Source organism: Anser brachyrhynchus, assembly GCF_964034855.1.
Source record: "Anser brachyrhynchus genome assembly, chromosome: Z".
NCBI lineage: Eukaryota > Metazoa > Chordata > Aves > Anseriformes > Anatidae > Anser > Anser brachyrhynchus.
In genome coordinates this window covers 6,224,454-6,251,614 of record NC_137697.1, presented here as the reverse complement: position 1 = coordinate 6,251,614, position 27,161 = coordinate 6,224,454, and the positions used below count along the sequence as shown (strand labels likewise).

General features: G+C 41.1%; 1 protein-coding gene across 6 annotated transcripts in view; it reads right to left on the bottom strand.

Moving 5' to 3' along the window:
- The window catches only part of UNC13B (unc-13 homolog B), a 212,801-nt gene that overhangs the window by 28,402 nt on the left and 157,238 nt on the right, over positions 1-27,161 (bottom strand). For all 6 annotated transcript variants that reach the window (XM_080573395.1, XM_080573397.1, XM_080573396.1 and 3 more), the window contains 9 exons: positions 26,218-26,307; positions 24,683-24,817; positions 23,750-23,883; positions 22,726-22,811; positions 14,678-14,804; positions 8,976-9,072; positions 8,041-8,184; positions 7,806-7,883; positions 6,876-6,953 (listed from right to left, as the gene is read on the bottom strand). In XM_080573395.1, coding sequence (XP_080429521.1) covers positions 6,876-6,953; positions 7,806-7,883; positions 8,041-8,184; positions 8,976-9,072; positions 14,678-14,804; positions 22,726-22,811; positions 23,750-23,883; positions 24,683-24,817; positions 26,218-26,307 — 969 coding nt within the window. The remainder of the gene's footprint in view (positions 1-6,875; positions 6,954-7,805; positions 7,884-8,040; positions 8,185-8,975; positions 9,073-14,677; positions 14,805-22,725; positions 22,812-23,749; positions 23,884-24,682; positions 24,818-26,217; positions 26,308-27,161) is intronic.

Below are 27,161 nucleotides of genomic sequence, written 5' to 3'. Positions count from 1 at the left end.
GAATCCTCTCCACCACTGTCTCCTGCTGTTACAGAAGCTGTGAAATCATCAAAAGATATTTGCCCAAACAGCACCAAGGGGTTGCCCCAGGCTCCAATACCCTCACAGTCCTCTTACTGATATTTGCAGAGTTAAGAAGGAAAGTGAATGTGAACTCCCCATGGCCAACAGCATAAGCAGGCTGAGAAATTAGCAAATACTGTGTGTTACCTTGGGCTCATGGGTCATTTCATTGCTAAGTCTAGAAGGAGATATGACTGACTTTTTAGACTGGATGTTATTTACTTTTGCACTTCTCTGTGCATGGTCTTGAAAGATGCTATTTCACCTTTTACCCTGCTGTCAGTATTCAAAAGTATGATTGACCCAGCCACTGCTCTCAGAAGACTGGACCCCAGCTATTCTGAAAACGTGTACACAATATAACAGCAAGAACTGTTGTGCACTGATCACTTTTGGAAAGCATCGTCTCAGCTTTGAGTATTGAGCACAAACAGCTCTATTCTCACACTGATCTGCACAGCTTTTTCAATGCACCTATTCAGAGAAGACTTGACAAGAAAAAATTAAAAAGTGCCCCAAGCACTAAATGGATGCAGCTGACATGTTGGTATATGCTGTAAGAAAAGTGCTTGCTCCAGTATTAGCAGCCCAAAGCCATCTGTTTTTGCATTCAGCAGTGCCCTTCGTTCCCATTGTAGCCATCATTCCAGCCTCAAAGGAGTCAATTGTGAGGAACCCACCTCTGTGTACACATAACACCACATGTTGAATGCTTAGGGATCGTTTTCTTTGAAAAAGTAACTTGGAAGACATGTTTCTTTGTAGGCAAGCTTCTTGTAAAGAAGACAATGTTTGCATTCCAGAAATGTTTGCATTTGGCATTCAGAATTTCAGCCTTACCTCTAAGGCAGAGTACCTATTTACCAATGTAATGGGCTAGATGGTTAACAAACAGTTCAGATTTTTACATTTTGTCTACACATACACCTATACAGGATTTAACCATGACAGGAGCACCCACTACTGTACTCAGCGCTGAAGACCTCTTTACATTCCTCACCATCTGTTAGAGAAAGCTGAGACTTAAAGGGATTTGGAATTTGATCTGTTCACTTTCCTTTGGAAGCTAGTGTGGAAAACTGACTTGCTATTAGGCACATGAAACTGTGCTAATGAAACTCCTGGATCATTTAAAGAATAGGGGGAAAATAAGCAAACAATTATTAGTTAAGCCTTATAACTTTGGGCATTGCTAGCTGCAGCTATTTTTCCTTTATTAAAGTGAATTCATATTCCTATTACCTTTAGAACTCACTACAAAAACAGAGTAAAGCTAACATAATGCCAATCAGCAGTCTTTCTAGCCAAACTTGTAGGTAACAAAAAACAAAAACAGCATCTGTTGGTGGTGGTTTGTCTTGCCCTTACATTTTCCTTCCCTTCTCGTACTATGTGAAAGTATGAGTCACAAGTTGCCTGGTTCGCTATCTGTAATTAAAAGTGTTGAACAGTCTTCTGGTTTTGGTCATTTCTGGTAGGTTTGAGACAGAACCAGTTCAGGATCCATCCAAACATTTCAAGGAACTGCTTTTCCAGTTGAAGAGAAAACAGAACAAAATGGAACAAAACAACAACAACAAAAAGAAACTGGCATGAGACACCTATTCCTCTCTGTTTGCTTCTTTATAAGCTACCAGAGGCATGTGTAACAAGGTTTGGATGTCTGAGGTCAGAAGCAACAGCTGATCGCTCTGGTTCATGAACCATGCAATTAATGACTTGTTCTACCACGAGGTGATGTGGACAGCTCATCAACCATAGCTTCTCCTTGCTATTATACTTGTTGATTGCAATCTCATCTTCTTGGGAACAGAAGAAAGGCTGATTGCCAGGGCTGGGACTGCAAGAAGGGACAGCTGGAGCAATGCTTTGCCAAGAGGATGAGCCCCATCATCTGTGGCTAGGAGCTGTCCCTCCTCCAGCACATCAACCCATAGCTCTCTGAGTGCAACTGGCAAGACAGTCGCACAGGTTTAACTTCAACGTGCCCAGCCTTACCCTCATGAAGCAAAGTCCTGCTGGTAAACATTCTGGTTCAGTAATCACCAAGTTCTCTGCCATTCTAGAATGGTTGTTTTCTTCTGAGCAACTGCTACCACAAAACGAGAAAGGAACTGCAAAGTATGCTCCTGATTGCTAATGCTTAGGTATTAACATGCTTTGACATGAAAGCAAACCGCAGAGAATTAACTGAGCATGATTTAAGTCCACTACGAAGGGGCAAGTAGGTGTGTATCACTATCTCACATACATAAATTACAGAGTCCCTGTAACACCCTGTATGACTTCAAGCTGTTCTTTGCCAATATGGTGAAGCACTGATAACAGCGCTTAAATGAAACAGTGTCTATTTTGCTGCTTAGCCAATGAATTCCTAGTCTATCAGCTACCACTGATAGCAGGAAATGCTACTTGGACTGCATGATAAAGCTGACAGGTAGCATAAAGCAGTATTATGCAGCTGGGTCACTGACATGCGTCATGGCCAGACCATTCTCATTGGGTGCTAGAGCTCAGCAGGCTTATGATCTCCGTTCCGTGGGTGTATTGGAGATGATTCAGGGGAAGAAAGCTAATGAAAAGTTCCCTGTGCGAAGCACGGGACAACACCGACAGTGAGGTGGCTTCTGATATTTGAGTAAATGTTCCAATTCCAGTGGAAATAAAGGCTGACACTTACATAATTCTGTGTTTGAGACTAAATGTATGGTACAGAAGACTGAGGTGCACATAAAACAGGGAAGCAGTAATTATATCTACTTTTCAAGGAACAAAGCAGGGCCTTTTGGTTTCCTGTGACAATTTGGGACTTGGTACTTCACAGAAACTGGGCCTCAAAGTCTCATCCAAGCACATTCAAAGCTGGAACATCATGTTCTCTGCTAGTTTGAAATGCGGCATTTACACTGTTATGAACTTCATTTTAGGCTGATCCTCATCTCATGGATGAAATGGAACCCATGAGCCTCAGAATTTGCTGTGATGGGTTTCCAGGTTCTCCAAGAGACGTCATTTGTTCTTTCTTGGTTTCTACACAGTGATGAAACATGAGCAACCTGAATTGGAAGGCTCTTAAGTAGCTGAAGAAACACATCTCTCTCATTCCAGAAGGTTCAAGAAGTTAATTAATTCACATCTTAAAGTCAGAGAACCTGTGAATCATCAGGTTGCTGATATCAACAACCAGAGAACCTTGCCCCATGCTCTTGTATAAAACAGAGAAGCTTTATGCAAGTTATTGGGTTCATCTGGCTTCTGTTTGAGGTTGCTGTTTCTTGTTCTGCCTCTCTAACCAGCAAGTGGGAGCTCCTTTCTGCAGAGGTAACTGTAGGGCAGTGAGCTCAGACTATACTAAGGGGACTTGCTGCACCAAATTTTCATGTATCTTTCCACCTTCCTGCAGTGCTCAAGAGTAAGAAACCTGGAGAGCTGAATCCAGGCAAGCTTTTCAAACACTAGAGTGGCCTTAGCTATGGCATATGTGAGGCTAATGAGGAGCAATCAGCAGATGCCACAAATCCTTTGAGAACATTCTTATCAAGTCTTGGCTGTTTTTAAGTTCTCCTGTAATTTATTATTCAGTTAGCTAACTTTGGATTTAAAATGTGGGCTAACCCTGGCTAAGCATTAAGAAGAGAGTTTCCCAAAGCATTAATTGTACAGCTTAGCTTGTAACTGAAGGCACGAAAATTGTATGATGACAATCTGCCACTACTCAGTAGCTAATTCTCTGGGTTCCCTAGGCAGCGCTTCTCTCCAATATTCACCCTGTACCCTTGACTTCAAGGCAAAAAAGTGCAGAAATGTTTTTAAACTAGGCTTCCACCGCACAACTGCTTTTAATTTCACTGTTATGAGTTCATAACTCTCAAAAAAACTGAGCAAAATAATGGGCTACAGCAAGCAGTTTCTCACAAGCAAAATGAGAAAGGCTTATTCTGGTGTCAGGGACAGCACACAGAGCATACAAGTCCGCAGGAAAACTGCAAAGGTGGGTAGAAAATGCAGGCGACATTAGATTTCAGTAAGTAATATATGAATAAATAAATGGGACCACGGTCAAGCAAATAATAGCGATTAATCTATATAGCCCATTTTAGCAAAAACCAACCCAGATTCTGTCCAGCACTCATCCCCGACTCCGCTGCCCGTTATGCTTTTAAAGCCAATTATCGCTCCATAGATTCTGCCTTTCCAAAACCAGCTTCAGGAACATATGAGAATGCTTCTGAGCCACACTGAAGCTGTTTTGATCCTGTGAGATCAACATATGTCAGATAGGAAATGAAAGTATTAATTATAAATCCTAAAAGTCATCTGTTTCTTCCTATGAACTAAAAATAAAGGTATATACTCCTTGGGATCTCAAGTACAGAGCCAAGAGAATCACTCTGCAGAGCGCTAGGGCCCTGATGTCCTGACCTTTCTGACTAGTAATGTTCATGGACCACAAGACGTCACACATTAAACCCAGATATACTGTATAATTTTTTATTTTTTTTTTTTTTACCTTGTGCATACTACAGCTTAAAAAAGAATGAGGGGAGTGGGGCAGAAGTAACGCTCCTCATTTGGGGCGCAGAAGGAAGGCACTATATCACTATATCTAGGAGCCAAACTACCTGAAAATAGTATTGGGCAAGCACTTCTGTTTCGTGTTACAACATTACACTGCAGGGTGACTGTGGGTGAGCCCTCGCTGTAGAAGCAAGAAAATGAGAGTATTTTGGATTCACTGGCCAAAAGCTCCTAGGTAGCAGAGGTATTTAAAAGCTTTCCAAAGGTGTGCAGTGCTAGCGTCCTGTAGAAGATGTATCTGTGAATCAGAAGCAGATGAAGCCACAAGCAGCAATAACTGACAGCAATCCCCAAGTTTTGGCTTCCCACACTACATCTCACATACCCGTTTGTAGGAACAACAGAATATTTGGTACCTACTTCTCAACAACACCTCTGAGAACACAAAAAGGTGAACAATTCAAGACAACCAGGGCATAACATTACGCTATTTTCTTAATCCCCCAAGGAAGCAGTTCCTTTTTGGTTCGAGCAGTCGAGGACAATGTTTATATTTGCACAAGCTGTGTGATATATAGATAAATATCAAATCTGTCACAGAAAGTAAACTGCCCCTCTTGAAGGAAAAGATATAACTCAGATGCATTTCCAGCAGTGCATTTTTTAAGCATTCCATTTTCGAAGCAGTTGTCTCACCAGTTGACACTCACTAGGACAGGATCAATCTGCATCAGCAAAAGGACTACTCAAACTAGGGAGACCTTGTTTACTCTAGCAAAACAAAGGATCTGGCAGATTTTAAGTCAAGAAGCAAAGTACTACTTAGTCTCCAAGAGTAAAACCCCTGGGAAGAGCAAACAATTCAGGCATCTAACACAACACAATTTATTTCTGGTGATCAGTGGCAGCCTAATGAAGTGGACAAGCAGCATTTGAAAAGAAAAATTCTTTCCAAAAAACAGCTTCCTAGCACATTTGCCAAGTTTCTTCCTACGTGTTTTACTGCTCACAGTCTGTATTCCTCTCCCCCTTACACACCTTTTTTTTTTTCCGCTCTGATTCCTCTGTTTCACCTTACCTACCTCACGAGGAAGTTTTTAAACGGCAGAATGCAGAGAAGAGGTTTAGGCTAGGAACAGAAGCCAACAGTCTCATTAAATACTGCCCTCTCCCCCACACAGATACTATTTGACAGAGTATCGGGTGGTATTTTCAATCTGAATTATAAGGAAACCCTACTTAATAGCCAGCACTATAGAAAAAAGTAGCAAATTGATTTCTTAAGGGAAATTAAGTGCACTTTATAAACCACTTCATAAACATGAAATCACAAATTTATTTTTTCCTGGGACAAAGAAAAAAGCCTTTATCTACCACTGCTATTACAGTTGGGAGCATAACATTTTATTTCTTGATGTAATGCTAAGAAATTAGGATTGTTGAGAACCTTGCAGTTTCCTTTGCATCATGGGGTAGATCTTTATTTTGCCACTTCATAGAATTCTGCCACTAAGCACAAGAAAGATTTGTAACAGCTGTACAAACAAAAACTAAACTGCCCATCAAAGTGGATTTTTCTCCTGGCATACAGATCATAGCACAGGTTCTACCACAACACAACAAAAGAAAATGCACTTAGTCTTAGAAAACTAATTTTTCCTAACATCAGTATCAGCAGCCTTTTCTTCATCTTCCTGAGTCTTGAAAAGCAATGAAAAAGAAAAAAAAATACACAGATTATATCAAAACAGAAACAGTGACTTGGGGGAGAAAATCCTTATTTCTGTAAAAATGGCTATCTCAGAACAAAGAACAAAAACTAAGAACTGTATCTGTATTCATGGACACATCCAAGTATCCAGCAAAGCGTGAGTAGAGCTCATATATTTGCATGTCTGCAATATATTAGATATTGGACATTTAATGCAAAAGGCACTGTCCCACTTTTATATGCCATGTAAAAGGTCTTAATGTCAACAGTTCTCAGACCTGTGCGTCTTCCTTCAGAATTGAGAAACCACCAGCCGTGCCTACATCCAGCCCACATGAGCACAGTACATATCCTTTTTTTTTCCCTCCTCTATACTATTCCTTACTTCGAAACACATGCTCCTGCATCTTGTGATAAATTTAGTTGAAAAGTCTTCAGACATGGCTGCCCCCTCACGCCTGTGTAAGTGCCAAGTGTCACAGGGCTCTCCCTGTGACTACAGCCTGCAAGTACGGGTATGACGCAAATTAGCTACTAACAGTGCAGTAGGAATGAGTAATGCTCGGTCTCTGAGCGCTCTTACCTCTTTACCACCCATAGCTTCAAACATCTTCTCTAGCTGCACTCTCAGTTGCTGGATGTTATTCATCAGGATGCAGGGCTGACGGGACAAAAGCAGGTGCCTGTTACTGCTCAGGATGGCAACACATTTTCATGGGTGGTACAGTCTGTGTCTCAACACCCTCCCTCAAGTACCACCAGATCTCACAGATTCTCAGAGTCAAACAGGAGGTAGGGCAAGCAAAAATTTCAGCACTCAAACCTAAAAAAAATTAAGCCCTCCTTTTTCCAGCTTGAAATCAGATGGCCAGTTCCAGAAAAAAAAAAAAAAAAGAAACAAAAAAAACCACCAGATCAGGGAGCTCTTCACAATTGTACCCTTCTCCACAGTTTTACCACAAACTTTTTTTCGTAGAATCATAGAATATCCCAAGTTGGAAGGGACCCATAAGGATCATTGAGTCCAACTCCTGGTACCACACAGGTCTACCCAAAAATTCAGACCATTTTAAAACTTAATATCCTGAATTTTACTTATTTTAGGATTAAACAGTAAGATAATTTCATGGATACATCAGTAAACCAAGAGTGCTGCTGTGTAACAGACCTAGAGGGCAACCCGTGTCCTTGTGCCTTTTTCTCCCCCCCCTTTTCTTCCTAAATCACCTCTGTGATGTATGACCCAGACAGACAGACAAGAAGTTAATTTCATTTGGACCTGACAGCCTCCAAGCCCTGCAAATCACCTTCACAACCTAGTTTTATTTTATGGCCAAGCCAGAACTCAATCCACAAATGCCTAGAAATGATGATAAAAATCAATACTGAAAATATTTACACTGTAAACACAGTCAGGTACGATGCAAGAAAAGTAACCTTTTTTTCTTTTATTTTTTTAATTGTGATAATTATGTGAATCCCCAGAATGAAAGTGAAATTCAGCTGGACTCACCAGTTTCTCCTTGGAACAATAGGACTGGAAGCTCTTGGACAGGATGTCAGCATACTGCATCAGCACTTTCCCAATAGTCTGCAAAGACAACATGTGAGTACTGTTACTTGTCCTCTAGCAAAACAGAAAATCTCCAGGAAATAACACCAAAGCCAAAGACCACAGTTCTTCTAAACATCATACTGTTTTGCATTCCACTACATGCAGACAAACAGCTGGATGATGAGGGTATTACCTTGGCAAACCTCCTGTTATAATGAGCAACAATGACAGGATCTGGGCACTCCAGCTTCTTAATGATCTCAAAGCTCTGATTGAGTTGGGTGAAGACATCCACCACTGAGCAAGAGAACAGAGCGTGCTCGGATGTTTGCTGGAACTAAAACAGAAGTACAGAGTCATTCTCAAATGGGAAGATCTGAAATGCACACCTTTCATGCAGGTCTCAGTCATCTTTAGAGCTGGAGACGGGACAACTATACCAAAACCCACTCCTTCCTCAGAATTAGGCAAAAGCTCTCCGAAGGAACTAAATAGCCAACTCTGTTGTGGCTACAGTTCACCATCCTTCACCAACTACAACATGACAAGCATTAAGGAAATGTAGCATGATGCTGGAAACATTATTGAGATACCTGGCTTGCCTGTCAGTTAACAAGGAAAGGGGAGTGAAGAACTTTTTAAGACTGTCTTAAAATTGAGACATTAAAGAGAATGCTTATATTATTAACATCACAGTCTACAGTGCCAACAGTCACTAAAACTGGAAGGCTCTTACTTTCCATTGGGAACACTCAGCAAACTAAGAATAAGATTACTCTATCTAAGGATTAAGGTCACATTCTCACTGCATGGCTAAGTACATGCAAAGTGCCTTACATTTCCATTGCATATCTCACAAACACATGGAGAAGAGAGAACACCAAGCCAATGGTTGACAAATTAACAGCAGCAGAACAGAACAGACATACATAAATGATATGCACCTTACACAACAACACTCTAACCCATATAGGAACGTTCTAAAATAAACAAGTGTTCCCAAATGTTCAGCATGCAAAAAGGGCTGTGTCATCCATTTGTGTGACAGCTGAATTTACTGTGTTGCTATTTGGTTCTGGGCACTGAAGCACGCAGCACGAAGTCCTCCACTCAGAGACACCTACATACCCCATCTTTTTTATCTCTCTCCAGAGCACCATGCAGGAATTCTAAAGAAACATCTTCATTTTCATCCAGCCACTGCATCACAAACTGCTCAAACCACCTGTATGAGGAACAGGAAAGACAGAAAGTTACAGCAAGAAACACAGCTTTCCAAACAGACCTCACCCCAGCGACAGGCCCATCCCTGCAGCACCCAGCAGATGTTTAGGTAAACTAAATGCCCTCAGAATAACATTTGCCCTTCCTCATCCTCCAATGTTACTGTCACACAGCAGTGCTGTTTCAGCAACCCTTGTGAAAGCTTGCTGCTGCTAGTTGTCTGAATACTGTTATCTATGTGTACAGCCAAAGTTCCCCCACAGATCTGCACACAAACTACCCATGAGCAGGGCCTGTACCATCACTTGGGCTGGACCAGCAGAAAGATAACCCAGCCTCTGCAGAATACTTGTCCTGTGCTGTTTTTGCCTTTCTCCCCTTCCTTCTTTCTTGCTACCTTCCCTTCATCTTCCCCCTTAGTTCCTCCTTTAACATTTCATCACCTCATAGTACTTCTATTGTATTTTTTCCCTTTCACCCAGGTGCCAGACAGGACAAGGGAGATCTCTATGCCCCTGTCTGTGTGTGCCAAAAGAGACAGCACACTGTCCTGCTGCCCATTCAGGTCTGCCATCTTTCACAGGAGATATGTGAAGGACTATAAAGAGAGGAAAAGAGTCTGTCTTCCAGGGCCCTTCAGCTATTTTATCCCTAGATACAGACATACTTCTGGGCTGCCACAAGGGAGAAGTTTTCTCCACCTTAGTGCTGCTCTCCCCCTCCCCACTCCTTCTCTAGAGCACCCTCCCATTTCCTTGGCCTGCTGACTGCACTGTGAGAATGTTTAAGATTATCTTCAGGTGATAGCACATCACATCCTCCAGGTCTTTTGCAGGAAGCCAGCCAGCCCTGTAAGCAGCTTTTTGCTGTTTTTATTTTAAAGAAGTACAAACTTAGTTCATGCTAAAAGTGCTAGACCAACAGCCTTGGAGCAGCGTAGAGTCCTCAAAGCATGCAAGTTCTGGAAGTAGGACAGCAAAGTTTGTCTCTCCTCCCTCTCCTTACTTGGGAGGATAAGCTAAATGGTAGACCACATTTCAAGAAACAGCCACTGCTGTGTCTTAGGGAGATGCCTTAAATGAAATGGCATCTGGAAGTACAATGTACACTGAACAAAAGGCTTCTATGCAATTCCACCTTGGCTAAAATAAACAGGCAAGGTGAGAAGTAGCTTCAGCAATGGGATCTTAGAGCTGGTCACGCCTCTGTTCTCTGCTCTGTGGGACATAACCACGTAGCACAAGTGAGATGTTATTTTCCTGTCCATGTTTAAGCAACAACATAACACCTATGACTTTATTTAAATGTCTGTCTAGGATTCGATGTGTGCAACTACAGCTGAAGCAAATCTTAATTTCAAATATTACTAAACAGCATTCACAAATAAGGGAAAAAATGCCCATGCGTGATTTCAGTCCACACAAACGGTTTTTATATGAGCTTCACAGAAAATAACCTCCTCTTAACAAGCAGCTGTGTTCATGCAGATTGTGATAATTATGGGCTGAGTTTCCAAAGAACATGAAAGCATGTGCCAGACATGAGAGGGAGATCAAGAGCAAATTCACAGACAGAGCATACTAGATAGCCTTAAATGCTCTCTACACTTTGAAATATAAAGCACATCAATGCTAATATTGGAAACTGTAACAGACAGTGTTAAATGCCAACAGCAACCTGTCCGTGCAGACTTATTTATTGTAGACAGTGAAAGTGGAACACTGTCATTGACATATGCACTTCCCATGTTCTTGAAAACTTCCATTTAAATGGAAGTTCAAGCTTCTAAAAATCAGTATATTTGGAATTTTGCTGCAATTTTCTTGCACTTTCTACATTTCACTTTTAATTACAACAGTATATTTTGAAACTACAGATTAATCCTTAAAAAAGAACTCGGGCAGTTTACAAGGAAGCAACAACCCATCTTCCACCTCTTTCAGAGCTCTGAGACTGCAAGTCGCTGCTTCACACATCGTCGATCAACGTACAGAAAATTACTTGTTTGTGCCAGAAGCCACAATTTTGGCTCTGAGAAGCAGAACTACTTCCTATCATTCATCCTTGGTTATTGCACCAAATCTATAAGAAATGGCCATTCAGTGTTGAAAACAGTCATTGCACATTTTTATGGCTACCATATGTTGATATATAATTGCATGAATTGCATAGGTATTTTACTGTCTCACCAAATTGTCTAGACAAAGATGGTAAGGAAAAAGGTACTGTTCATTGGGGTGGTTTTTTACACTTAAAAAAAAAAATCATTAACTCCAGAAAGAGGTTTAATATGAATGTTAAACTGCAAAGTGAATCACTCAGCTCAGGTTAGGAAATCTGTAACTAGCCAGCCTCAACTTTGTCATTTGTTGGCTAGCAGTAAAGCACAAAAAGATATACATCAACTAATAAATACTTCTAGTCTCTGGGCACATTCAGGACAAAAATGTGCTCTGAGCTGTAACACAAACCTAGAGTTATCTTAGGTCAAACATCCCTTACAGTGTTTTACTATTAAAAACTATTTACTGTTCTTAGGCTGTTAAGCAAGTGAGGGACTTTGGGGACTATGAGGACAACATATCCAAAATGATATTCAAAATAATCTACCACAGAAACTAATAAAAGTAATTTGATTTCATGCAGAAATAGCTTCAAAATGTTGTCACACGGCACATATCTTCCTCTTGTCTGCTTCAATTATTGATCTAGAAGCAAACGTTGTAATGAGTCACACACCAGCACACAAGGCAGAGGCTTGTGGTGCTGTTTCAGAGACATTCTGTGCTTGCAGGGGTCAGCACAGCATGGCTTGCGTTGGCACAGCCAACATCTCCAAACGATGTTAGCACAGAAAACCCCTCACTGCTGCCTGCAGGGAAAGGCAGAGGTGCTTTGCGACTAAATGAAAGTTTGCCTGTAGGTTGCACGATAGAAACATAATACAAAAGGCTCCAATTTCAGCTTGGCCTTGAGCCTGGCTCCTGTGGTATTAGGCTTCACAGGTGAATTAATCTTGTTCATTTGTTGTGCTAATGTATGTGGGTACCCAATGAAAATTCAGTGGGCTTTGGCAAGCACAGAGGCAAGAAGGTAGGCAGGCATGCAGAGTTGGAGAAGAAAATACTGTTTAATAAAGTGAGCCAGAAGAGTAAAACAGAATTTCAAAGGCAAGAATGCTTTCCCCACTTCTTTACATACCTAAAAGGCTAGTGATTTTATTTTTAATTTTTACAGAAACTGACGCTTTACAGCTTTTATCTGGCAGCTAAAAACAGGAAGTTTTGAAGATCCACTCTCAGCTGTGTTGCTACTTCATTTTCAGAAACTGCTGCTGAATTTCAGAAAATAAAGGGAACATAAAAGCTTCAATACTTTGGAGCCTTCACCTTATTCAATCGTATCCCAAGACTATGAGAAATATGGTTTTGTGTAGTTCCAACAAGAAATGCAAGTTTGTGGATAGCCTCTTGCCTGTTTATAAGATAAACATCTCTCCTATTTTCTGGACAGAGGCAATTTATTTTCATCTGAGTTTACTGATGGGCAAACTTGATGCACGGACTCCTTTGTTTAAGGAAGTTTCAAGACTGTTTAAGTAAGCTTAAGGAAGCCCTTTTTTGTTGCGCAGGTGATGGAGCACTGGCACATTTTGCCCAGAGAGGCTGTGGAGTCTCCTTCCTTGGTGATCTTCAAAAGCCACCTGGACTGGTCCTGGGCAACCTGCTCTGGGTGTCCCTGCTTGAGCAGGGGTTGGACCAGATGGACCCAGAGGTCCCTTCCCACCTCAGCCATTCTGTGAGTCTGTGAAGACCAAAAATATTTGGACGAAGCAAATTAAAGTGTTGCTGTAATTGATATGAAGGGCGTATGTAGAAATAGGTGAAGGCCATGGTTGAAATAAACATCATTTGTGCCTGATAACATGTCTATTTTACTAAGATGTAGTGAGATGTACTAAGATGTAAGTGTGAAGTAACAAGGAAAGCCAGTGGCTGTACATGAGCTCCAGTGCTCATACACACAAAAGCCAGCAGAGCAGAACAGTTTGCAAAAGACAGCAAAATGAAACTGAACATCATTATTCTGATTACACAGGAGCAAAAAGGGATTAAGAGTATGTAATGGTTTGCCTAACACTGCACTGATTCAGAGGCACAAAGAGAACCAGGCTTCTGAGATTGTCGCTCCTGCACCCTATTCACTGAATGAATGCCTCTCACTGACCTGATTTGTTAAGCAAGGCCCATGGTCCAAGCTGAGCAATTACACCAACTGTCTCAATTCTTATTAGCATGCAGATAACACAAGGCTTGTGCGCAGTGGAGGACGGGAAGAGTATTCAAAATGTCAGACTGGAAACACAGTCCAAGCAAGATATTTTTCCAAGAGGGGCAAATGCAAAGTGCTGTATTTGGACAGCAATAAACAGACATATGCTAGATGGCAAGAACAGGTAGGTAGGACACTGTCAAGGGTGCCTGGGGGCTGGCTTGTGACCCACTGGAAACATCACTGGTTGACAATATCACTGAAGAAAGAAAGAAGCTGCTATCATCCCAGTGTGCTAGAGCAGAGCACTGTCTGCAAGGCAAGGCCTAGATGAAATATCAATGTCTAAGTCTAGGTGTTTTATGTCCAGACACAGACCAGCTGGAGAGATGTGAGTAAACCTTACTTAGAAGGAAAGGTAGGAACAAATGGGAACAGGCAACAGACTGGGAAGCGACATGAGAAGAACAGAAGCCTCTTGTAAAACAGGAACAATTTCTTCTCCGTGCCCAGGCTAGTAGGACAGGATATAATAAGCTCCAACTGAAGCAAGGAAGATATAGAAGGGAAGAAGGTCGAGTGTGTTAAACCCCCAAATCCCAGTGGAGGCGTAACAGTGATGTGGAGCGACCAAGCTTCTGAAAACCAGTTAGACAAACACCGGTCAGAAACAACCTATCTGCTTCTGCCTTAGGCCAGGGAAGGACTTTGTATTCTCACCAGGACAGTATTCTCACCAGGTTGATCAGACAACTTTTCAGGCTCAAATTTTCTTTAGGTCTGAAACCTACTGTTTTTGGTTTTTTTTTGCAAATTTGCAAACAATTGCTTAGAGCTTAAGAGCAAGAGCTTATTTGACATTTCTAACTAACTCACCTGGTCCTGTCAGAAACCAAAAACATTATCTTTACTTACAAACTCTGGTGTGTGTGTGCACGCACGACATGTTCATACACAGATACATAGACATTCATACAGATACAGTTATATTTACTAACACAAGAACATAAGCACCCATCTAGAATTCTGCTGTTCAAGAATCTACCAAAGCCCACACTGCAAGCACAAAAAACACATGGTTTAAAAGACTGCCTATGCCACTGCTAAATTTTGAGATCTTTGGATGACACTGTACAATAAGGGATTGAATTGTGTCAGGTACAGGGGCACAGAACACCACAGGGAACAAAGATGCACATAAACGTAGAGAATAAGCAGCAAAGAAATGTTGTATTTATATAAAGGCAGCCACAGGAGAACCAACTGAATACCCTCAAAACAACCCAAAGGAGATGGATAGTGAGGATTTACTACAGGAGACACAACACACTCACGCTGGATATTCAGGCACTTTTCCCTTGAAGGCAGGCAGATCACGAACATATTCGTTGTACAGCCACTTCACTTTGAAGTGTAAATTCATATAGTCTGCACTTTTACACAGTCTGTGTTTCTCATGCTCTGCAAGGAAGGAAAAAATCAGTTAGGTCTGAATTTACCAACCACCAATGCATCAGGCAGAGGAAAGCCTTATAAAGCACGTCAGCAGCATTAACACGGGATTTTGGCAGTAAGCAGAGGTTCTCAGTGGTTGACAGGTGGGGCTCTGGAGTCCATTTTTGTGGTTCCAAATCTTACTTCCAATTGTTGAATACTTTTTGGTTGTCAAGGAAATAAAAAGAGCAGTCTTTTACAGCCCTTCCATTTAACATATGACAGTCCAGATTTCATCTACTGCAGTAAATAAATCCAGAAAAGTGAAACCGTTCATTCTTGGATATAAACAAAGGCAATACAAATATATTACACCACATTCCCTAAGAGACAATAGTAGAAAAAATCAAGTTCTTTATAGTTTGAACATGTCAATCACAAGCAAGTTTAGACCAGTTGTGAAGTTTTACACAAGTCCTCTCTCCAAGTATTTTCACTAAAGCACTGAAACACCCACCCTGCCCAACTTTAACCTGCAATGTGAAGACTGAGAAACAGTAGATTTGACATCAGTGGTCACTGGAACAACTTCGATATCAGCTTTACCTATAACCAAATTCTCAATGATGCAAGTAGAGTTGTAGGAATAGCCTTTTCCTTTCCGGTGCCACAAAAAAGGAAACACGTAGCCAGATATATTCCATTTCACATCCCAAATAGGGCAACAAATTGTTCTCTGGTATCATAAAAAGCTCCCAGTATGGCCATAGCTTGTTATTTCATTTCCATACATCCCACTGAGAGCTTGTACAGACAGCTTCTCACCACCAGCTTGGTCTCAAGTAGTTACCATAATTTTACCTTACACTTCACATACAGGTTACCTTCCCGCAACAAACGCATTTGAATCCTGTCTACATGACCCAGAAGACTTTATTTACTCTTAAGCAGCACATGGACTGCCTGCACGTGCACATTACTGTGCATGAAAAACATCATCACTATGTGTATGGCGGGTTAGCAAGTCATCTGCTAAGGCCTTTAGCACACGAGAAACTACACAAGCTGGAGCCTTCTCTGACCCCAGTTTGGAGAAATTACATCAGTTCCCTTCTGAAAGAGAAGTGCCTTGCTAATACTTACTGTCTTCCTGTATGCAGTCCACTGAAGCAACCCATATATACCTAGGTGAGCTGAGCCTCTTCCTCTCGCCAGTTCATGCTGTCTTTGTACCCAGGTTATGTCTGGACAATGCAGTTCTTCACTGGGTAATGCACATACCTCCACAAAGCAACCTTTTTTGCTCATACCTTCACTGCTAAAGCACTTGCCATATTCAGACCTACATTTTGCAGAAATCATCTGCTTGGACTACCACTCTCCTTTCTCTCTCACAGGAAAGAACATATGCTCCGCATCTTTGCTCTCAAGGACCTTCACAGCCTATATCCACACTACCATCTTTCAGCTGTTGACTCCCACCCCTGATCAGCCCACAATTCCCATTTTTAACCTACTTGTTAAGTTTCCCAAAAGCACCCCCAGGCTTCCTCCATGTCATCCCTAATGTACTTACAGGCAGCTTTTTGTGTGGGTACCCAATAAAACTCTTCAAGGACATCACTGCTAATATGTGCAAACAGGATCTAACTATGTTAAAAAGTGTAAGTCTCTCAACTTCTAATGGCTTTAATCTAGTACCTTGGTGCAAGTATCCAGTAAGTGGGTAAGAATATGTGAACAATACATGCTAAAGACATTTATCATCAGAACACATGCTTTAATGATATATCGTGGTCACAGCTTCCTAAACAGCTACCTGACAGACAAACTTACCTTACAAGATTTTCATGTAAATGTGAATTCTTGCAGCTATTTCAAAACATTAAAAAAAACTTTCACATTTCTTTTGAAGCTTCAGTAATACGCACAAGAAGAAAGGCCAAATAAATTATGAATTATCCAACTGAAAATACAAAAAAAAAATGAACTTCTCATGCATAATTACTCTATGAGCCTTGTCAACTCCCGAAGCAATGGAACACTCCAGTGAGTCGACTGCAAACCCCTTTAACAGCATAACACAGATTTCTTTCTAATTCTTCTGATTCACTTTTAGCAGATCCATACAGATAAAATCTCCAAGAAAAAGGGAAAAAATATATCTACCCTTTGTTCAAAAGAAATTAAAACATGCAATATCTGAGATGCATAAACCCCAGGGAAGATGATTCAATTGACAAAGTGTTTTACATGTGCTACTACTTCACACATACTGTGATCTATTACTCTCCACAGTGAATTTGCTTTTATTGGAAGCTGAGGAAAGTACATTCATGTTTCTCCTCAAAAAATCTAACATTCTTTTTGAGCACTAAGGAAGTATGCCCCTAATTTGGTGTCTGAACTGCTGATCTCCCTGTAGAGCAACTGCAATAGAAAATGCTAAGTCCTCTCTGCAGATGTAAAACTGGAAACAAGCAAAGCAATAACCATACCCACGCTTAACTCCCTCTGCAAGGGTGAGGAAATCAATGCACAATTAAAACTTCATTAACTTTGATATGTGCAAGGTCTGTTCCTGCATGGGGGAAGAACTGCTCCTGCAGAGGGAAGGTCTGACGCAGAGGCTGGCTGCACACCATGACGAAGGCGTGGCTTCATCCAAAAGTCAGTCTCCCCCAAAAACAAGGGAACTACCACCTTCCTACGTGCCACTTACGCTGAAGCCAGCAGCTCCTGTGATTGAAGTATAAATTACATCACCACTGCATGAAAAGGTGGATACATACCTTTAACCACTCAAGCCAAAATAATAGATTCACTGTGATGTGCACTTAGGTCAGAATCTCGTAGGGAGTCTTTGAGCCCTGTTTTCTTTTTTTTTTTTTTTTTTAACATCATGCACACAACAAGTGAAGTTGGCCATCAGTAATTCTTTTCTGAAATTCTCCTAGCCATGATGTTAGCTGTCAAAACATGACCATGCGTATGTAACCGTGGTGGATGTAACAGCAGCAAAGTATAAAGGTTGTAGGTAAAAAAGAAGTTAAAAAGAAGTTAAAACTCACAGTTATTTCAACAAAATTAAGCAGTGCACTAGAAACAATTCAACCTTTTTTCTGAGGTAGGACATTCAAAACACTACTAAGGTGCAGAGAAGGAAGATGCAAAGCAACCACAGAAGCAAAAGCCCATGAACTGCTGCTACCTAGCCACCTATGCAGTAACGGAGAGGCTTGACACCAAGGGGCCAAAACTACAGAAAAAAAGTAAAAGAAAAGGGAGCTCTTACCACCATAAAAGAGAACTTTACGTATGCGAAAGAACGGTGGGGCTTGTGACAGAAAAGACAAAAGTGAACTATAACATCTCAAACATGCTGGAGCACAAAGAAAGCTGACAAATCCCAAAACCCACTCAACCCCAACAGCTTACAATATATGTCTTCCCCTCTTCTATGGACCCTGTATGGTTTTGATCACCTCTCTCTCTGTTAAGGGAAAGTTTAAGAGCACTTGAAGACAACATGGAAACATGTCAGCCAGAGATATACTTTGTAAAATTACACTTACACCTTTCACCCAGTGCAACCTGCGTTTCAGATGCTCAGATTGAAACACATTTTAGAAAAAAATAAAGTGAGGAGCATAGGAGCCATCACTCTTAACACATTTCTGCTAGCTTTTAAAGAGCTAAGTGGCAGCAACAGTGAAAGAGTGCACAGATATTTTGCAGGACCTGCTGGTGTTTTACCCTCTAAAGACCACAGAGTTCTATAATTCTCTCACATTTCCTCAGCAGATTTCATCTCCAAACACTCTTCTCTGGAGAAGGGCTTTTAGGGTCACTGAGGCCATATTATTAAGGTATTAATAGGGAACTGCTTCCTAGCAGCATGCTTTTCAGTGTCATGGCCAGTTCTATTTTTGAATCAGAGAACAGGACTTCCACCACATCCTTAACCCACAGGCCAGCAGACTGCCCTCTGTGGATTTTTCTTCCTGATCATCAACCTACTTTCCCTGTGATAATTTCTAGCAAATAATGATGAATTCCTGCAAAGAAACTCTAATAGGTACTGAGTCTGTTGAAGTGTTAATACTTTTAGACAGCTGGCATCTGTGTGTGCGTTTAATCCCCCTCCCCTCATTATAAGTGAGATTGTGGCAGCATGATTTATTTCAATCCTGCCTGCCAAGGCTACTCAGTCTCTCTTCCTATCAGAGATGCTTTCAATTTACAACCTTATTAACACCAATGTGTTCAAAATAAGATGAAATGGTGTTGGTAGGGATGATATCAATTTTCTATTACTGTCATTTAATGGCTTCCTCATAGAGGAAGAGCAGAATCCCTCTTTGCTTGGGAAATTGGTGCTTTCTGGGTCACAGAGGCTTCACAGAGGATGGTGAGAAAACTAGTTAACTCCAGTTTAGTTTCATCTGCCAGCCCGAAGTGGGTTCACATGGAGGCTATCCAGCTGTTGAGCACAAGTCAGCATCCCAGATGTGGAGCTAACTGCAAGGCTTGGAAAAAACATACTCTACCCTACTACAGCCAAATCTGGGCCACACAACATCTCTGTCTGATCTGTTTTACCCTTGGGCTGATGGGGAACAAGGGATACTCATGAATGCCTCCCTCTGTACTGCCTTCTCCAGTGAGGATGGAAGGGCCAGGTCTGCTGTTCACAGTGCCCTGAGCTGTCACTACTTTTGGGGAGAGGAAAAACAAAACAAACCTGGTAGATGTTAGAGCTGCTGTGTCTCAGCATGTGAGTCTCCTTAGGGGAGATGAAGGCAAAAGATAGGTCTGCAGTGCACTTGCCTTCCAATAGTCAAACATTGCTGTCACGACCAGTGCTACTGATTCCAGAATATATTTTAAAAAGAAAATAGGTATTTCGTTGTTGTGACTTATGACATTTTACACATTAGTAATGTGTAGCAAATGTGGAATCTATCGATGGAAAAATGGAATGTATATAATGTGTAGTAATGTGGAAGCAAATTTACTGACACTGCAGAATAAAAGGGCCACAGATCCTCAGTGTCACCCCAGCCAGGAGGGACAGAATAATGCCACACAGGAACTTGGGGTTTTGACCTTGGCAGTTAGTCTCTTGGATGTTATCTGCAGCTTAATGCCTGGGACCCAACAAAGGGGCTCTCACCCAGAGCTGCTCAGCATATTGGGTACCATCAAAAAACAATTAGATTGGCTAGTCAGAACAGGAGTCTCCTAAGCAGCACATACCCTCCATTTCTGCAGCAGTAGTACAGTCTTCTGAGTCTTCTTTGCTGACCTGCTCATCACTGGCATAAAACTACAGGACACTAACGCTAACGTTAGCAACTACATCCAAAATACTAAAACTACAGGTGCTGAAAGTCTTTGCCTACTCAAAACTATATACTCTACTAAAAAGCACAAACTTACCACTTGGTGAGGTGAATGAGCTCATGTTATCCAGAACTTAGGAACAGAACACAAGGGAAAACACCATGAATAAAGTTAGGAGCAGGTATTATACTCTGGGTTCATGTGCATGTATCTCCACAAAACAGATCAGTTTTTGTTGCAGAAAGCACCTGATGCATGCAGATGTCAGAACACACCAGAAGTGTGCCCAGGGACTACTCCACAAACTGGCAAAGACAGAAATTTAAAACTCTTGACGCAGTTAAACTGGTAGAGAAATTAGTGACTCAGACTGAAAAATGACAGAGACAAGAGTTGATGACAGCAAATCTAATCATCATCCTTCACATCACTTAATCTGTTTCCTTTAATCCCTTTTTCTCCTTTTTTTTTAAAAAAAAAAGCAGTGAGCTAATCCAATCATGTATTTAAAATACATGTGGTAAGGTCCATAACTGAATTATTGTAGAGCTTGTTCTAAAGGTTATGTTCATAAGTTTCTGGAGAGCAAAGCAGTGAGAAAATATGCTCAACTCAAATGGAATTCTGCACCCTGAGGATTTTCTTGAATATATATCTGGAAGAGACGCACACCTCAGCAGACTCTATCATTGTTCAATTCTCCTGCAGGACTTGCACTGCTACAGTAGAAACATACACATGCACCCCACACAGTTTCTCAGCTTTTGTTCAAAATGGAAACCCTTTCCCATCCAATCAGATGTCTTTGTGTCCACCCTTTTCACCAAAAATACTCTGAAGAGGGACGCTCTTTTAACAACTATTTGCTATGCACCAATGAACTCACAGGTGGAAACATTATGTCAATCCTTGGCTTAAGAAGCTCACAACTGACCAGAAGATATCAGAAAAAGATAAAATAAGCCCAGATGTACAAGGGAGGACAAAATCACTGGGAAGGTCAAAAGGGCATAAGGTGCAAGATGTGAGCAGAGAAAACCTGGGAGGCAGAGTTAACCTTGGCACTGGCAATCAAATAAAGCCATTCAAAAGGGGAAAAAATCTGTCAGGTTCACACAACCAGTATTCTTTTGCAGATGCATTTTAGATGCAATGGGGTAAGGGAGTCTTAGGCAAAGAAGCCAGCAACTAGATCTGGAGAACTGGAGTTCTTGTGGCTAGTAGGAAAGGAGTTAAGTAGGGCACTTTCAACATGTAGAAGTGCAAAATGAATTCCTGCGGGTGAGTGTACAGGGCTAAATAAGAACAAAATGGAAAGGGGAGCCTAAAGGGCTTGCAGGAACAAACGGTTTCTAGAGAAAGTAAACATGAAGTAAGCACAGTTGCCTTCTCTTTAACACGAGCCAGCAGTGCCAGACACTACAAAAGAGACACTTTAATGCAGTAGGTCTTGGCCCCTTTCTTTCTAATGTCTTGTTCTTACGTCAACATGATCTCACAAAAGGAAGACACTGTGGGGGTACAAGCATATATCAGAAGTTCCTAACACCGAAAAGAGTACTTTTCATCTAGATCTGCTAAATTCAAGCCTAGAGCTTGCAAAGGGTGTCCTCACAGCACAGCATCTACCCCGCTGCGTTGACAGAGACTAAGAAATAGATGGAGTCAATCTCCTTTACCTACAGAGAAACTCCACAGACTGTTCCTGAAGAACAAAATTAAAGAAAATCTCTTAGCTGGCAGAGGTTTTTTGTTGTTGTTTGTGGGTTTTTTTAGCAGTCTGAAATAAGAGTCTAACTTGACCAGGTTTTGGAATACGAACTACAGCTAGCATGCTGTAAGCATCACCAAGCACTTTTGTTTTCTTAGACTGTCACCTTACAGATGATTATAAACAGTCGGTCAAAATATTGAGAAAAAAACTGCTACCACAGTTGCAGAGAGAGTGGGAACTGGATACTTTCTGAACCTTCTAAGAAGCAGTCTGCACTCTGCAAATAAATTTATAGGTCAAAAAACAAATTCAGAAGTTGTAATATACTATTAGAAGAGTGGCAGAATTTCCTTCTGGGAGTTTGTTGGGCTCTACACATGCCTAACCCGTGTTCAGAAACAGTAAAATTCCTCTTTTACTGTGAGTCTGGTGGAATTATGCCAGGACTCACTTAAAATGAAAATGTCTGCAGCAGGATTTGTTCTAGCACCACATTTCCACTAACAGCATAAACAGTTTACACTGTATCATCCAGAGACATGAGAGTCCACCTGCTTCTCTAGGCTTTTCCACCATTGTACACTGCAGAACGAAGATGCTGCTGATCTTAGCCATCATAGCCTCAGACCAAAGTGAAATTCTGATTTCAAAGCAGCTGGGACAACAATAAATAGCTTGCAACGCAGCCTGACAAAAGGTCTAGAGACCATGTCATGCAGTTTTCAGTCTCAATTCTCACCCACAAAGCATCTGTCCACGAACAAAACATTAGAAATCCCTGCTCCAAACAGTGGTTCTACTAATGTGCTTAAGCCTCAGCTACCCCGAATGGATCGAGACCTAGAGGTCAGCGGCAAGTCAGCTGGCAGCAGCAAGAAATTCTCTTACCTTCCATGGCATATTTCATATCCTGGGCAAAAAGACTCCACATCACCTCTGCGCTGATCTTACCAACAGCAAGCTCCTGAGGAAACCTGAGGGGACATTTGGGAGAGGCTTTGGCATGTATCCAAGCAAAGGGTCCCTCTATACCCAGTACTCAGCTAAACTACAAGCTGAAAATCTCAACATTACAGATACTTCCTTCACACAGAGAAATGACCAGCTAGATTTTGGAGATCATGGCCTCAAATGTGTGGCAAAGATTAAGCAGCCTGAAAACAGCATTGCTGTTGAGATTCATTTTAACTCAAGTCCGCCCTGGATATCTCCCATAGTACAGGCATATACAGTAGTTTTAGGAATGTGATCTCAATGCACCTTGTATCTTTTTCACTTTGTTATTCTATTTCAGCTTTTTTTTTTTCTCTACAATTACTAGGCTGCTGGGTGAACAGTAATCAGGTGTTAATGTCATGTTAGATCAGTGATCTCTAGGGCATAATCTAACCCTTTGGGTATAAATACCTTCACAGCTACCTCCCTCTCTCCTGCCCTGTTGGATTGTTGGAAGAGTGTTGGAAGTTAAACAGCCCAGTTTCAGCTTTCTTTGCAGTGTTGAGCCAACCCCACCCAATGCAATTTCCCAGTGCAGCACAGAACACCATGTTCCTAAATAACAAAGTAAGGTACTATCACCATGGCACCATTGTGTGCATTACTGTGCATCCAAAAAAAAAAAAATAACAGAAGAACTCTCACCCCATTTTCAGGTGCCTCCCTGAGTTCAGGATTGTAATAATCAGGGTGTTTGTGCTCGAACGCCATCGTAACTGAACCTTTTGAAACTCTTCCATCCCAATCAAAAAGAGTTATTTATATAGACAGAGACAAATAAGACAAAGACAGACAGACAAGATAAGTACTTCTATAAATACACAAATGACAGAAGAGATAGAAAGCAGTTTAACAAATAAAGCAGAGGCACACAGAGAGACAAGCATTAGCCATAAAGGACATGGAAGACTCTTACTGATTCAGTACTGGGGAATAAGAATTCTTGTCCTCTTCTATGATGGAAACTATTAAAGTGATGAGTTTGGGCCAAAAATCCAAGTTTCTGATACTGGGACCCTGTTCCTCAGGAGGAAGATCCTGGTTTTTGTTCTGTGAAAGAAGCCATTGGAAAACCAGTGTAAATTTAAAGGGCAAAGAAGAAGCCGACAAACGGAGATCATGATGCTCCTTACAAACTCCAAACAGTAATTACCTGAGAGCACTTTCTTCTGAAGCATTTATATTATGTCTGCTGGCAACTTGCTTCATCTAATATGAACCATGGTAACATGCCAAACCATGCTGTTTACTGGCGGCTAATCCCCCTTTATTGGCAGTTACCATGCCAATAGGAGGTCAGGCTTCAGGAGACCTGCTGAGACATCATTTGCTCTAAGCTTGTTCCAAATACTTGCACTTTAGGCACTTGAGTTGATGACTATATCCATGTTGACACATTCTGTATGCATTACCACAGAGTGGGAGCTCTCATGGATTTGAAAACAGTTTGTGTCTGAAGATAGATCCTCAGCCCAGTGCAGTATACCAGGTGCCAGAACTGAAGACAAAAACTCACTGCTTGAGGTTTATCAAAGCTAAAGATAGTCTCCTTGATCAGCCTACTTAGTTTTTGCTTGCTCAAAGTTGCATCAAAGTTTCCATTCAGAAATATCTGCTCAGGAAATAAAGCAGCTGAGACTGGGAAAACAAACTGTAGTGTGATTACTGTAAAACAATTATCATCTCCTACTTACTCATTAGTGCTCATTAATTGATTACAAGTTTTGTGTGTTCAGAAGAGAACAAGTCAAAATTTTATTTATGTTGGCTTTTTACGTCAATTAGTATTGGCGTGATTATCTTAGGAAAATCATAAACTTTCATTTTTGCCTACTTATTAGCTACTCACGGGATCTGTCTGGTACTCGCGACTGTACAGCTCATGACAGTTGTTGAAAATGTACTCATAGGTGGAGTTGAGGCAAGCTTTTACACAGTCCTTCACTACCTGGCTGGCTCGAGGTGGACTCTGCAGCTCTTGAACCTGCACAGAGACAGGAAGAATTGTTCAAGTACTGTTCATAAACCAAACCAGGAAAGAACAAGTCACCTGTCTGGAACCACCCAGGAACAAGCAAATCTGTTTTCAGCAACTTGTGCTGTCTGTGACCCGAAACATGAACATCTCCGCTCAGTCTCTGTGGCTTGCCTCTCCAGGTATAAAACAGGAGTGACAACACTCATGTCCCTGCAGGATCACTTAGAACATAAGAGAGATCTTGACATGTCAAGGAAGATTCTTCCAAATAAATAAATCACACAGATTAATGTGCATAATCTGAGCCAAGCCCATGCAATTTCTGCTAAATTTATAGGACTTTGCTATAAAGCCACTGAATAATCTTTTTAATCACTGGAAGAACACGCAACAGGCTATCAGAGGACATTATATCTAATCTGCAGTCTTGCTGAAGACCAGACACTTGTGTGCTTTTAAATACAGGAAGTTTAAGGACATCTTTCTTCACCAGCATTACTGAATATAAATCACATCAGAATTCATAGCAACATGCCAGTTGATAGGCCTTCCCCTCTTGTAAAAACAGTTCTTTTAATTATTTCATTGTTACATTGGTTTAGAAAAATACCACAGGTTACCACAACAGATAACCAGACATCACTCCATGAAACCATACTCTGAGACAATTTTGATATTATCACTACTCTAGAATTTTCAGAGTATTTCTATAAACCAAACTTTTAATGCAGGCATACCGTCTGAATGAAGACTGCATTTTGAATGTTCTAAAACATTATTTACTAAAGGGCTTACGATTGGAATTTTAAGCTCTTCCTCAAATAGCTTTAATGAAAATCTTTCTTTGTTTTTGGTAAGATTAAAAATTGCTAAGTGACATGTGCTAACCTACAACACTAGTTAAAACAAAGGGTTAAAAATCAAGCGTTAAAAATAATCTCATTACATGTTGCCAGAACAATAAATGTAATGATAGAACTGGCATAACAACAGGCAGAACAACTCTCCTGGATCTCTACTTATAGATAATATCCAATTTCTGTATCTTACCCTGCAAGAAAGACATTTTAAAATATTTACTAGATAAAAGATGGTGAAGAGATGGTCATGACTGATAAATGCTGTAGACAGTTTTATAGGAAAAACTTCTTCCTGCCCCCTTCCAATTTTTGTGTGCGTGCGCGCGCATGCATGCCGTATTTATGACTGAAGAACCCCAGGGGAAAAACTGCTTTCGTATTCATGAAACAAAATACAGTGAAGTATCATGCATGGTCAGCAGACAACCTTCATTTTCCTTACATATCTAAAGCACGCTGGCATAAAGTAGTTTAAAAATTGGAAAAAAAAAAATCCTGGAGCAGGAACTGAAGACGTCCCATTGCCATCCCCATCCATTACACTACCTTCATCCTGAAAAAAGTAATGCTGGTCAGCAAATCCACTGTAGACTTCAGGTCCTGCAGCCGTTCACGACTGCTGGCTGGGAAGTTATTCTGTTGACAAAAAATGGAAATCCTGTTGGAAAGCACAGTCAGATCCATGCAAAGCTTCAAGCACGTTCTAAATAAGGAAAGTGTCTTGGAAACATTTCCTGCTCGAGAAGCTTATACCAGTCAAAACAATGCTCAGTAAATATGGCCTTTTTGCTGAAGAAGCTCATATGTTTGCTTAATTAAATAGTTTCTCATATGAACATGAAGTCTGTGGATGCCAGGCCACGGACAACCCCCAGCAGCAGGAGATCTCTCCTTGGCTGTAGAAGGAGCTGGCAATGAGCAACAGCCTCACCATCATCAGCCCTGAACTGCTGCCTGAGGTTGTGTGCACAGGTCCTTCCCTTTCTGCACTCACTGCTTGCTTTTTGTCTTTTCTGAGACACCAAAAGGTGTGCTGTACTTGAAACCTCTGCAGAGAAACAAACTGCATTAAGAAGAGAAAATGAACACTTTTTCACTGTCAGAATTCATCATAACCACTCAGTCCCCTCTCAGATTCAATCCACCAAGATAAGCATTTATCCTCCAGTGCCTCTTTCACTCTAATGCACTTATTTTACATACCATCCCCAGCACTTTGCTGTCTGTAACCATTGTTTCCCCTTCCACTCTCTGGGTTCCACTGAAATTAAAGTCTGATTGTTCTTTCCAGATGGTGATACAAAAGTGTGAGCAAGTGAGTGAGTGAGTGTCTTTGCCTCTGTCTCCTTCTGGCACTGAGGGTATTTACCAAAAATCAAGATTTAAACACAAAATGTTAGATGAATGTTGGGGAATGAATGCATGTTCTTGATAAGGACAATAATCAAGATTATTATCCTTATATAACCCTGATGATAATAATCATAATA